General features: G+C 40.5%; 1 gene segment (V, D, J or C) and 1 further gene; both read right to left on the bottom strand.

Annotated features, from left to right (window-relative positions):
* The window catches only part of Tcra (T cell receptor alpha chain), a 1,796,232-nt gene that overhangs the window by 1,599,848 nt on the left and 183,552 nt on the right, over nt 1–12,832 (bottom strand).
* Nucleotides 1,269–1,785, bottom strand: Trav5-1 (T cell receptor alpha variable 5-1). The segment is given in 2 exon segments: nt 1,269–1,559; nt 1,734–1,785. Coding segments are annotated over 2 exon segments (343 nt in total).

Raw genomic sequence — 12,832 nt, 5'->3', positions numbered from 1 at the left:
CCACTTCCTGGTTACCTCTCCACAACCCCCCCACCCCACATCTGCCCTCTCCTCACTTCCCTTTGCCTCTATGAGGGTGCTACCCCACCTACCCACCTTCTCCTGTACCACCACTCCAGCATCCTACTACGCTGGAGCATCAAACCTTCACAGGACCAAGCAGAGAATTCTTTAGGAAGCTATTTGTACATTAACCATCAGTCCATCTTCTTCTCTATCCACTAGAAGAGTGGAGTAATGTGATTAATAAACATACTTTCACAAACACCAGAAAGACAAAGCAGCAACAGAAAGCAAGTGCGTAGAAATAGAATTAATTTTCTTGAAGAGCTTGTTTCTTAATAAAACATAAAAGGAACGATGCAATGTGTTTCTTTAAAATAAATTGTGCTGCACATATTTGAGGTTCACAACAGTGTGTTTGGTATAGGATACATGTGGGTAATCAAATGATCCCCTTGGAGTGAATCAATATCCCCATCATTTTTCAGGTACCTTTTAAGGGTTTGAGAAGAACAGCTAAAATCATTTATTTAACAAAAATTCACTATACACTATAGTTTAATTAAATATAGTGTTGACATTGCACAATATAACTGAATATATTGATATAACATATTAATCCAGTTTGAACAAACTTTAGCAACTTGCACTCTAGGTACACAGTCAATCACTATATATTCATGTTTAATCCCAAAACTAGCAAAAGCAATTATCTAAAGAGTCAAAAGTCCATAAGTACCAGAGACTGTGATGCTGAAACTAAAAGGCTTCACACATGATAGGAGACTGAATGCCAAATTTAAATTTGGTAGAGCATGGTTTTCTAAGCAGAATATCACCAATTCCTCTAAAAATCTCTGACGCAGAGTTTTTGGATTGCTGAACACATGAATATGCCAGGATCAGCTCACACAGAAAGGAGATGAAGGCTGACTCTTCACTTCAGATGTTGCCCTGTGCACCTATTCACCCAACTATTCATTTTCTAATGTTTACCTAAACCAAAATACTGTGGTGCACAATACATGTTTATCACATACAATAAATATGAATTTTAAGTACTTATTAAGCAGTGATTAACAATATGTTTTAAACTTCCTGAATCATCTTGGGTCTTATCTTATATACCTTAATATCTTTATGTTTTTATCTATTCACAAACAATATGACAATGCTCTTGTGGAATGTCTGACATAGCAAAAGTGTGCCACTCCATCCAGGAGGCAGGTTTGAGGACAGGCTGCAGGTGCCTGGGGAGCACTGTGTACTTGCTGAGCAGAAGTAGATGGCTGAGTCTCCAGGCTGAGTGGCTGTAATGTGCAGGGAAAGGTGTTTGGTTTTCTTATCAAATAAAAGGGTGAGTCTTTGAGTCTGCTTTCTTTCCATATTTGAACGGATGTCTATGATGAACTGAAGACGCTTCCCAGGCTCTTGCTTATACCAAGGGAAGTAGACAGAGGCACTGTCTGTGTAGGAGCAGTTGATCAGAACACTGGCTCCCTCCTGGACAATCAGGGAGGAAGGGAGCTGTTCCACCTGCTCACCTTGGCTCTTCCCTGTGCAGAAAGATGGAAAGAGAGGTCAAATCATTAACCTTACATAAATGTTTCCCTTTAGTAAGGAGCTAAAACCTGAATAAAGCCATTTTTCTGAACATCTAAGAACCATCCACTAAAACACTCTATCCCCATGTACCCTGATCACCCACCCGGTGTCCATCCTCAACTCACAGTCCATCTGTAGCCAGAAGAAAATAAATAAAGCATGAATAGCTGTCTTCATTGTGCTTCCTATTCAAGTCAATTGTAGATGCTCAGTGTGTAACCAATTGAGACACTTGCAAGTTCAGATTGGCCCTTGTTGTTATAAGAATCATACATGCTGAGTTATTGGCTCAGCCAATAAGAAAAAAGCCTGCTCATTAAGAGTTCAGAGATGGTCGGCTGTGCATCAGCTGAGGTGCACTGCCACCCTGTGGTCAGACGTCAAACTGCTGAAATCTAGTCGGCTTTCATCTTACTCTAGGAAAGACTGGTACATAAAAAAGAAAAGTCTCAGTAGGAGATCCAGCCCACCTGTGCCATCTCTACTCCTCAAAGAATAACTGTGCTCACATAGACTGTGCACCAGCCTAACGAGGTGAGTGTCTTACTTTCCATGTTAGTACCACATTCTCAGACCTAGCTGTGTAAGATAGCCTGTGAACCAGTATAACCAGGTGAGTGCTTCAGATCCCAACCAGCCTACTCCATCTTCACACTCCCGGGCCTAGCCATGGTTACTCTGTAAGCCAGCCCATCCAGTTGAGAGACGCAGATCTCAATCCACTCATATTTTTCCCAACACTCCCAGAAACCCTGAAACCCTGAGTCCTGTAACCTCCATAACAATCCAGGTGGGTAAGTTTCCTAGAACCTTCCTGTGCCAAACCCCACACTCCCATGCATGAACAGCTTTTGCACCACTACAGAGCCCCAGACCTGGGTCGTATTCACACATGTTCTTGATTATCACTGAATTAGAATCACTCTCATCCCTGCAATCAATAAGGAGTATCTGTATCAAAAGGAATGACCTAACAACTCTTAGAAGCTGATCTGAAACAAACGAGCTTGAGAAACAGCAAAAACAGGAACAAAATTCTCTACAAAGGATGCAGACTACAATATCAGACACAATGAAAGAAGTAGACATACCTAGATCATATCACAAACCACAGCAAATATGAAAGATCAAGACAACCCCCTCTCCCACAAAATCCATCAGTTCTATAGAAATGTTCTCCAATAAGAATTAGGTAATTGATGAACATCAGGGCAAAGAAGTGGGTGATCCTATATTAATACTTCGCAAAATGCACATTATAATAAAATTAATCAGAAGAGATGAGGGATACTTTGTTTTAATGAAGGGAACAATTAGCCAAGAAGACATGGCATCCTAAAAATATAGGCTCTAAACTCAGGGGCACCCAAATTATAAAAAAAAATCTACTGGATTCAAAGACACAGATTAACATCAATTCTATAATAATGGGTGATTTCAACACCCCTACTTTCTCCAATAAACAGATCATGCGAACAAAACAGTAAATCAATAAACATTAGCGTTAAATGAAATCATACATCAAGTGAACCTAGCAGTATCTAGAGAATATTCCACAGAAACACCAAAGAATATACATTCTGTTCAGCAATGCATGGAAAGCTTTCTAAAATAGACTACATTCTAGGACGGAAGATGAATCTTGACCAATTCAGAAAAACTGAAATAATATTGTGCACCCTTTCTGACTACAATATAACATCAATAGAAAACAAATGTCTAATAATTACACAAGCTCCTGAAGATGAAATTACCCCTTACTGAATAATGAATAGGTCAAAGGAGAAATCAAGAAAAAAAAACCTGTAATGAAATTAAAGTGACAACACACACACACACACACACACACACACACATACACATCCTTCTGAGGTACATTAAAAGCAGATTAGAAGAGGACTTTATAGTTCTAAGAACTTACATTTTAAATAGAAATCTGAACAAGTAAATGATTTGAATATACAACTCAAAAATTTGAAAAAATAAGAACAAATGAAACACAAATCCAATAGATGGGTCAAAGTAACAAAAACCAAAGCAGAAGTCAATGAAGTAAAATAAAAAAAAAATTAATAAATTGAAGAGTTGGCTATTTCAGAGTATAAAGATCAACAGAACTTTGGCCCAATTAATTAAAAGAAGGAGATAAGGCACATACTAACAGAATCAAATATAAGCAAACACCAAAGAAATTCAAAATGTTGTAAGAGAATTTTAATTTTTTAATTTAATTTTTTTGTAATTCATTTTTACACTCCTTATTCCACTCCCCGCCCCTCCCCATTCACCCGCCAACTGCTCCACATCCCACACCTCCTCTCTACCCTACCCCATCTCCACGTGGATGCCCCTCAACCCCCACCCCACCTGACCTCTAAACTCTCTGGGGTCTCCAGCCTCTTGAGGGTTAGGTGTGTCATCTCTGAATGAACACAGATCTGATAGTCCTCTACTGTATGTGTGTTGGGGGCCTCATATCAGATGGTGTATGCTGTCTGTTTGGTGGTCCAGTGTTTGAAAGATCTCGGGGGTCCAGATTAATTAAAACTGCTAGTTCTCCTACAGAATTGCCCTTGTTCTCAGCTTCTTTCAGCCTTCCCTAATTCAGAAAGGGGTCAGCTGCTTCTGTCCATTGGCTGGGTGCAAATAACTGCATCTGACTCTTTCAGCTGCTTGTTGGGTCTTTCAGAAGGCAGCCATGATAGATTCCTTTTTGTGAGTGCTCTATAGCCTCAGTAATAGTGTCAGGCCTTGGGACCTCCCCTTAAGCTGAATCCCACTTTAGGCCTATCACTGGACCTTCTTTTCTTCAGGCTCCTCTCCAGTTCCATACCTGTAATTCTTCCAGACAGAAACAATTATGTGTCAGAGGTATGACTGTGGGATGGCAACCCCATCCCTCACTTGATGTCCTGTCTTCCTTCTGGAGGTGGGTTCTATAAGTTCCCTCTTACTGCCGGACATTTCATCAATGGTCCCTCCCTATGAGTCCTGGGAGTCTCTCACCTCCCACATCTCTGGTGAATTCTGAAGGGGTCCCCAAAACCTCCTATTTCCTGAGGTTGCCTGTTTACATTCTTTCTGCTGGCCCTTGGGGTTTCAGTCCTTTTCCCTCATCCAATACCAGATCAGGTTCCCCTCTAACCCCCCACTCCTCCCTCACCCTGTCCACTCTCCTTCCCAAGTCCCTCCCTCCCTCCCCACTTGTGATTGATTTCTTCTCTCTCCCAAGGTAAAAACCTGTACTGCAGAAAACTGAAAAACATAAAGGAAATGTACTAATTCATAGATTCATACAAACAACTAAAGGTAAATCAAAAATACATAACTTAAACAGACCAAACGTGATTAAAAGTCTTCCAACAAAAAAAGGCTCAGGCCCAGATGGATTTACTATAGAATTCTACCAGACTAAAAAAAACAAAGCAAAACAAAACAAAAACAAAAACAAAAACAAAACAATACAAAACAAAACAAACAAACAAAAAAAAACCTTCTCAAGTGACTTAGAAAATAAAAAATAGAAGGAACACTTCTAAACTCCCTATTTAAATCCATCATCACTATAATACCAAAACCGGGGAAAGGCTAAACAAAGACATGGATTTGCAGGGCAATATCCCTCATAACCATGATCACACCAGCAGGTGTAAAAAGATTCTTTGATAAAATCTAAGAAACTTTCATGATAAAAGTCCTGAGAAAGTAGGGCTGAGGAACCATACCTTAATAAAATAACAGCTATAATTTTGGCCAACATCATCCTAAATGGAGAAGACTCAAAGCAGTCCATTAAAACCAGGGATGAGTTAAGGCTGCCTACTGTCACCACTCATTTTCAGTATAGTTCTTGAAACACTAGCTAGTGAGGTGGGAATTTCTGGTTTCCTTGGAGACTCAGCTCTGTCATATGATGTTTTTTTCTGGAAACTGTCTTATGAGAGGATGTTTTGCTGAGAACAGACATGTGGTGTTTTCCTAGAAGTTGCCTAGTGGAAAGGCATACTGAAATGGATGCTTGAGAGAATGTGTGATGTTTGAAAGGGTATACTCTTTGTTTGTCTTCACTGGGCCTTGCTGACACTGGTCTTCGCTGATGACACTCTTGCATTGGTTTGCCTTGCTTTCTTCACTGATCATGCACTTGTGACTTCATAGGGAGAAATATACCAAAGAACTTCTGGTGGTATTCCAACTACTTCTTGCTGCTTCCACAGACTAGTGCTGATTGGCAGAGCCTCACAGTTTCTTTGGATTTAGCCACTGCTCCTGATTTGTGTTTGGCATTTGCCAAATTGATTGGACTGCCACTGCTGATTGATGTTTTGCTAGTGAACTGGGCTGCTGACAACAGAAATTGGAATCCTCCCCCCAAAGAACTATTTCAAAACAAGTCTACAACCCCTGTTTCCTAGTAACCTTTATTTTCCCATACCTCTGGTGGGCTAGAAGGGAGGTTAAACCATTAAGGAACCATAATTAAAATAGGTTTTGAAAAATCTAAGCCTACAAGCTAGTGCAATAAGATGAGAGAATACAATTAAATGGATAGAAATGAGAAAATAAGTCAAATTATCTGTATTTTCTGGTAATATGCTAATATATATGTGTGTGTATATATATATCCCAAAAGTTCTATAACACTGTAAAATAATCAATAATTTCAGAAAAGCAACAGAATATAAAATTAACGAGAAAAAACTTTCAATATGCCAATAACAAAAATGCTTAGAAAGAGATCATGAACAGACTCATTCACAACAGTCTTATATAAATAATAATAATAATAATAATAATAATAATAATAATAATAATAAAACATCTTGAGATAAACTAAACAGGGAGGAAAAGACTTCTACAATAAAATTTTCTTTATGTTTTTTAGCTTTCTGCAGTACAGGTTTTTACCTTGGAAGAAAGAAGAAATCAATCACAAGTGGGGAGGGAGGGAGTTGGGAAGGAGAGTGGATGGGGTGGGGGAGCAGTGGGGGGGGGGGGGCAGAGGGGAACCTGGAGATGAAGGAAGACACCAAAAATAAAAAAGACCTCCTAGGGTCATCAATTTGTATATATGATACTGTGAAAATGATCATTTTGCCAAAGACTATTTACAGACTCAATGCTATCCCAATCAAAAGTCTCTACATTTTTCTCAGAAAAAAAATACTAAAATTGATATTAAACCATAAAAAGCCCAATCCTAAGAAAGTAAAAAACTATGCTCCAGAAACTATACCTTATTTAAAGCTATTTTACAAATCTATGGTAATAAAAATAGCAGCACGGCACTTGTACATAAACAGACACGTAGATCAATGGAACAAACAAACATGAGTGTAAACAACCACAGCCATGTGATAGTTGATGAAGGTGCCAAAACACACCCTGAAAAAAAGATAGTACATACAAAAGAATGCCTATTGCTCTACATAAATACTAAGTCCAGAAGGGTCAAAGACCTCAGTGTGAAACCTGAAACTGAAGGAAACATAGGCAGTACCTCCTGCATGACATAGATGTAGGAAAGGACTTTATGAATAGGGTTCCATTTGCCCCAAATTTAAGACTCATAATTGGCAAATGGACCTCACAAAGCTTCTGTATAGCTAAGAACACATCCATTGTAAAGGAAGCCCAGAGAGAATCTCTGCCTGCCACACATCTGACAGAGGACTAATAATAGCCAGAATTCACAAAGAACTCAAACACAAAAGGTCAAGGAAACAATAGATCTGAACAAAGATTTCTCTAAAGAAGAAATGAAAATGGCTTAGAAGTATCTCAAAAAGTGGTCATCATCCTCGGCAACTAGGAAATGTAACTTAAAACTACTTTGAAATCTTATTTTACTCCAGTCAGAATAGGTAAGAATAACAACACAACAAATGTTGACCAGGATGTGTGGAATGGGGAAGCCTTATTCACTATTGATAGGAATACAAGCTGGTGTGGCCACTCTTGAAACCAGTCTGGCAAATCCAATAAACCAAAATTAAGTCTACAATATAAACCATCACATTAGTTCTTGACAAATGACCAAATGACCAAAAATCCTACTCCACAGACACTTGCTCAACCATGTTCATTGCTGCTCTGTGCACAATCACTAGGCAGTAGAGACACTCTGAATGTCCTTCACTGAAGAATAGATAATGAAAATGTGGTTCATATACACAGTGGGATTTTCAACTAAAAAAATGAAATATGCAGAAACACGAAAATATGACATTGTAATCCAGACACAGAAAGGCAAATTAGAGATTTTTTTTAATTTGGTCCAAATCTTTAGATTATGTTACATGGAGAGTAAGCAAAGAAACCAGGAAAGAAAAAGGGACCAAGAGGGGGTGGGAAGAGGAGCTCTAGAGACAGCAATAGCAGGATTCAGGTGCTATGAAAAAAAAATGGGAAAAGTGAAGGAGGCTTTAACTGGACAGTGGAGACAGAGATCAGTGCACAGTGTTATTTATTTAAGGAGTAAATAACATTAAGGGTGTTTGAAAAAGCTAAAGGCATTATATAAACATTATATACACTTACCCCAAATTACATAAAATATAAATAAATGCATCTGTAAACATAAATAATGAAAATGATGTTATGCCACTTGGGGTAATGCTGTTCCCCCCAAAAGCCATAGTATATTTAGCAAAACCTCAGGCATGAGAAATCTCCTTTCAGGTGTTTGGTCAGGGCATCTCAAGACAAGACTCTCAAAACAACACAGACTATGGCTATTGCCTTTAGTTGACTCCCAGAATTTGGAGCTCAGGCCTTATTAGGTGGTGGCCATGCAGCACCTGCACAGAAGAGCACATGGCTGCTTCACTGTTGGAACTGTACTGTGGCCAGACCCGTGGAACTCCCTTCCCACTTGGCAAGGTCCTGTGGTAGATTTGATGTTCTCTATGCTTATTATCTAGATTATGTGTGATACAAGCTCACCTTGCTTTTGCTATGATATTTATACTTATAGCAATATTTATTTTCACTTTGTCAGTCACAGGCAAGGCAGGGATCATGTAAGCTTGTGGGTGATTCTGGTTTTCTCAGTACTCTTTTAAGGGGTAAAACCCACCTCTTCTCTCTCTGCGTCGATCAACCCTCCAGATGTGACCATTAATCCCGAGTATTTGGGGACATGTAATCATGTCCCTAGAGAAACAGCTACAGTCACACTGAGTAAGCCTCTGGCAGTGGTGGAGAGAAGTGGGTCCTGCTTGCCTTACTCTTCTGAGGAAGCCATGTCTGATTTACAGAGACTTAAAATGGGTAAGCTGTATCTGATCAAAAGAGACTTTAAAATATTTTCTTGGAATGGAGGCAGGGGGTGAGGAATGGAATATGGAGTGTAAAAAAAATTGGAAATAAAATAAAATTTTTTTAAAAAATTGTTCTTGGAAAGATGGTATCATGAATTGATAGGTGCATATCAGTAAAGGTTGCTTGACACGTTAAGCACATCTCTATCTGCAATTTTAAAGTATTGTGACAGAGAGGGGCTATTTGCTGATGGGATTTATACCCACAAATGTTTAGTCTGTCTTTCACCTTGCATAACTGTATAACCACACTTGCTACAAGATGTTTATGTGCTCATGTCTACAGGACATACCTGACTAGACATTTATTTTTCACTTGCTGAAATTGTGCTTTGTAATGCAAAATAAACTTAGGGAATGATTGACCCAGCAGGAGGTGGGAAAGAGGAATGGAAACTATTGGAAGCTTGTAATTATGGCACTTTTATAACGCTGATGCTATAATTTCTATTAATAAAACAACTAATGATGCTGCTGCTTAGGTTTCTATTAATAAAAAAACTAACGATGCCGCTGCTTGGGTGAGCAGGATTATGATTGTATAAAGACAGCTCTATCTATTTGGAGCCACTCATTTCACTTTCACCAGCACCACATAACTCACTTCAGGTTCCAGAACCCTGCCAGAACTGAACTCCAACACTTAATATATATCGTGGACATAGAACTTGGAGGAATGGGATACAACTGATCTAGAAATCTATTTTCCGAGACCTAGTATCCAAGGATACTCAGAAAGTTGCCAAGGACAAAAGGCAGTCAATTGTCCTATCTAGCTGTCACACCTATAAACCATAACAATGACCAGCACCCCAAATCTTCAGTAGGGGCACCTATATCTTGGAGGTAACCAACAACCATTGAATTGGACTTTTATCCAACTCAATGGGAAGAAATTCATACCTGATACTGTCAATTTAACCAACCACCCATGGCTGAAGAGATCATGAACTCTAAATAAGAATCTCCCACTGCTATTTTCCTAAGCTAGTATAATCCCTAACTGCATTCTAAGTACTTATCATTATGTTCACAGATAAGCATACCTTCTCTGTGAAGGTTCTTTTCATAGCAGCAGGAGACCATAAAAGAAAAACACTACTAGTCATGCTGCATAGAACAACTGACTATGGTGTGTCTAGTCCCAGCTGATACATGAATAGCACAAGCCCTACTGAGAACATTGAAGAAAGGCTGGACAAGGTGAGAACACATTCAGATAGCATCAAGTTAGTGTGCTGCAGAACCCTTCTGCATGGCCTCTTGGCTTTTACTTGCTTTTGGAGGAGCTAACACATTCTGCCTCATTGAATTAACACAAATCTTGCAATGACACCTAGGCTGGCCTCTGACTTATGGTTGTCCTGCTTCAATTTCCCAAGTGCTGACATTACAGGCCAGTACTACCAGGACCAGTGTGTCTTAGTTAGGGTTTTACTGCTGTGACGAGATACTATGACCAAAGCAACTCTTATAAAGTGTGGGGAGCCACCCTCACATTCGCCGTTACAAGATGGTGACATCCTGTGTTCTAAGTAGTAAACAAATAATCTGCGCATGTGCCAGGGGTAGTTCTAAACTCCATGTGCTCTGCCTTTCCCGTGACGACAACTCGGCCAATGGGCTGCAGCCAATCAGGGAGCGACACGTCCTAGGTGGAGGATAATTCTCCTTAAAAGGGACGGGGTTTTGCCATTTTCGCTCTTGCTCCTGAAGAAGTAAGCAATAAAGCTTTTGCCGCAGAAGATTCCGGTTTGTTGCGTCTTTCTTGCCAGTCGAGTGGGACGCAATAAGTGGTGCCGAAACCCGGGAACTACCATCACACCGGAGCAAGGAAGATCCCTCATTCTGGAACCAGAACTGCGGGTCACAGTCACGTTACAGCTTTACAAGGTATGTCTGGCCTTGAACTTTCTAACGAAATTCAAGACAGTCTATCAGAAGTAAAGCGGGGAACAGCTTTACAAGGTATGTCTGGCCTTGAACTTTCTCCAGTGTTAGGAGCCTTTTTGTTCCTTTTCACATGGTATCAAGTGGTTAAGGCAGGGTGGAGAATTCTGGACGAAATTCAAGACAGTCTATCAGAAGTAAAGCAGGGAGAAAGAGTAAGAACAAAGAGGAAACATGGCACACCAATTAAGTATACAGGCCTTTCCACGGGTCTTGAACCCGAGGAAAAGTTAAGGTCAGGGAAAAATACCTGGGTAGAGATTGAAAGGAAAGAGGAGAAAAATGAGAGAGAAAAGTACCAGCCAGATAAAATGCTAGCTAATCAGTCAAGGAAAAAGCCAAAAGCGGCTGGCGAAGGCCAGCATGCTGCTCGGCCTCCTGGCAGTCAGCTTCAAGGTCATAGTGCACCTCCGCCCTATGCGGAGCCCCCACCCTGCGTAATGTGTCAGCCCTGTGCAGAGAGACAATGGACAGAGAGGCAATGCGCAGACTCGTTCATTCCCAGAGAGAAACAAAGGAAAATGCAGCAGGCATTTCCGGTCTTTGAAGGAGCCGAACAGTGGTGGCACACACTGTTAATCCCAGCACTTGGGAGACAGAGGCAGGCTCTTGCAGCCTACAAGGTCTTATTGTCCACCCTGGAGTTGTAGATCAGGATTATAAAGGGGAACTTCAGGTTCTTTGTTCTTGTCCTCAAGTTGTCTTTTCTATATCACAAGGGGACAGAATAGCTCAACTAATAATTTTGCCAAGCCTACATGGCTGTTTTCCTTCCTCTGGTATTCCTTGAGCTGCCAGAGGGATTGGTTCTACTGGAAATGATTCTGATTACTTAATAATGCCTTTAGATTGTTGTCAAATTTTATCTACTCCTCATGTAGGGGTAAACTCCCGTGGCGTCAGGCCATTACAGGTCTGGCAAATGGATGTCACGCATATTTCCTCCTTTGGGAGAAGTCAATATTTACATGTCTCTATTGACACCTGCTCTGGCATCATGTTTGTATCTCCTTTAACCAGAAAAAAAGTCTCACATGTGATTCAACATTGCCTTGAGACATGGAGTGCTTGGGAGAAACCCAAACTCCTTAAGACTGATAATGGACCAGCTTATACATCTCAAAAATTCCAGCAGTTCTGCCGTCAGATGGATGTGACCCACCTGAATGGACTTCCATAGAACCCTCAAGGACAGGGTATTGTTGAGCGTGTGCATCGCACCCTCAAATCCTATCTATTAAAACAGAAAGGGGGAGTCGAGGCTCTACCCCGAGTACCAAGAGTGTCTGTGTCTATGGCACTCTTTACACTCAATTTTTTAAATCTTGATGCTCATGGCCATACTGCGGCTGAACGTCATTGTTCAGAGCCAGATAGGCCTAATGAGATGGTTAAATGGAAAGATGTTTTATGTAACAAATGGAAAGGACCGGATCCTATTTTGATAAGATCCAGGGGAGCTGTTTGTGTTTTTCCACAGAATGAAGACAACCCATTTTGGATACCAGAAAGACTCACCCGAAAAATCCAGACTGACCAAGGGAATACTGATGTCCCTCGTCTTGGTGATGTCCAGGGCAACAATAACAAAGAGAGAGCAGCGTTGGGGGATAATGTCGACATTTCCACTCCCAATGCCGGTGATGTATAATGCTCAAGTATTCCCCCGCTTTTTTACCACTAACAAGGAACTGGGTTTGGCCTTGTTCAGACAGCCTTGGCTCTGTCTGGACAGGTCCAGACAACTGACACCATTAACACATTGTCAGCCTCGGTGACCACAGCCATGGATAAACAGGCCTCAGCTAATGTCAAGATACAGGGAGGTCTCATGCTGGTTAATCAACGCATAGATCTTGTCCAGAAACAACTAGATGTATTATGGCAAATAGCTCAGTTGGGATGTGAACAAAAGTTTCCGGGATTGTGCTTTACTTCCATTCAGTATGAGA

This window comes from Mus musculus, chromosome 14 (assembly GCF_000001635.26).
Source record: "Mus musculus strain C57BL/6J chromosome 14, GRCm38.p6 C57BL/6J".
Lineage (NCBI taxonomy): Eukaryota > Metazoa > Chordata > Mammalia > Rodentia > Muridae > Mus > Mus musculus.
The sequence above is the reverse complement of the archived record's forward strand: the minus strand, read 5'-3'. Positions and strand labels throughout refer to the sequence as shown.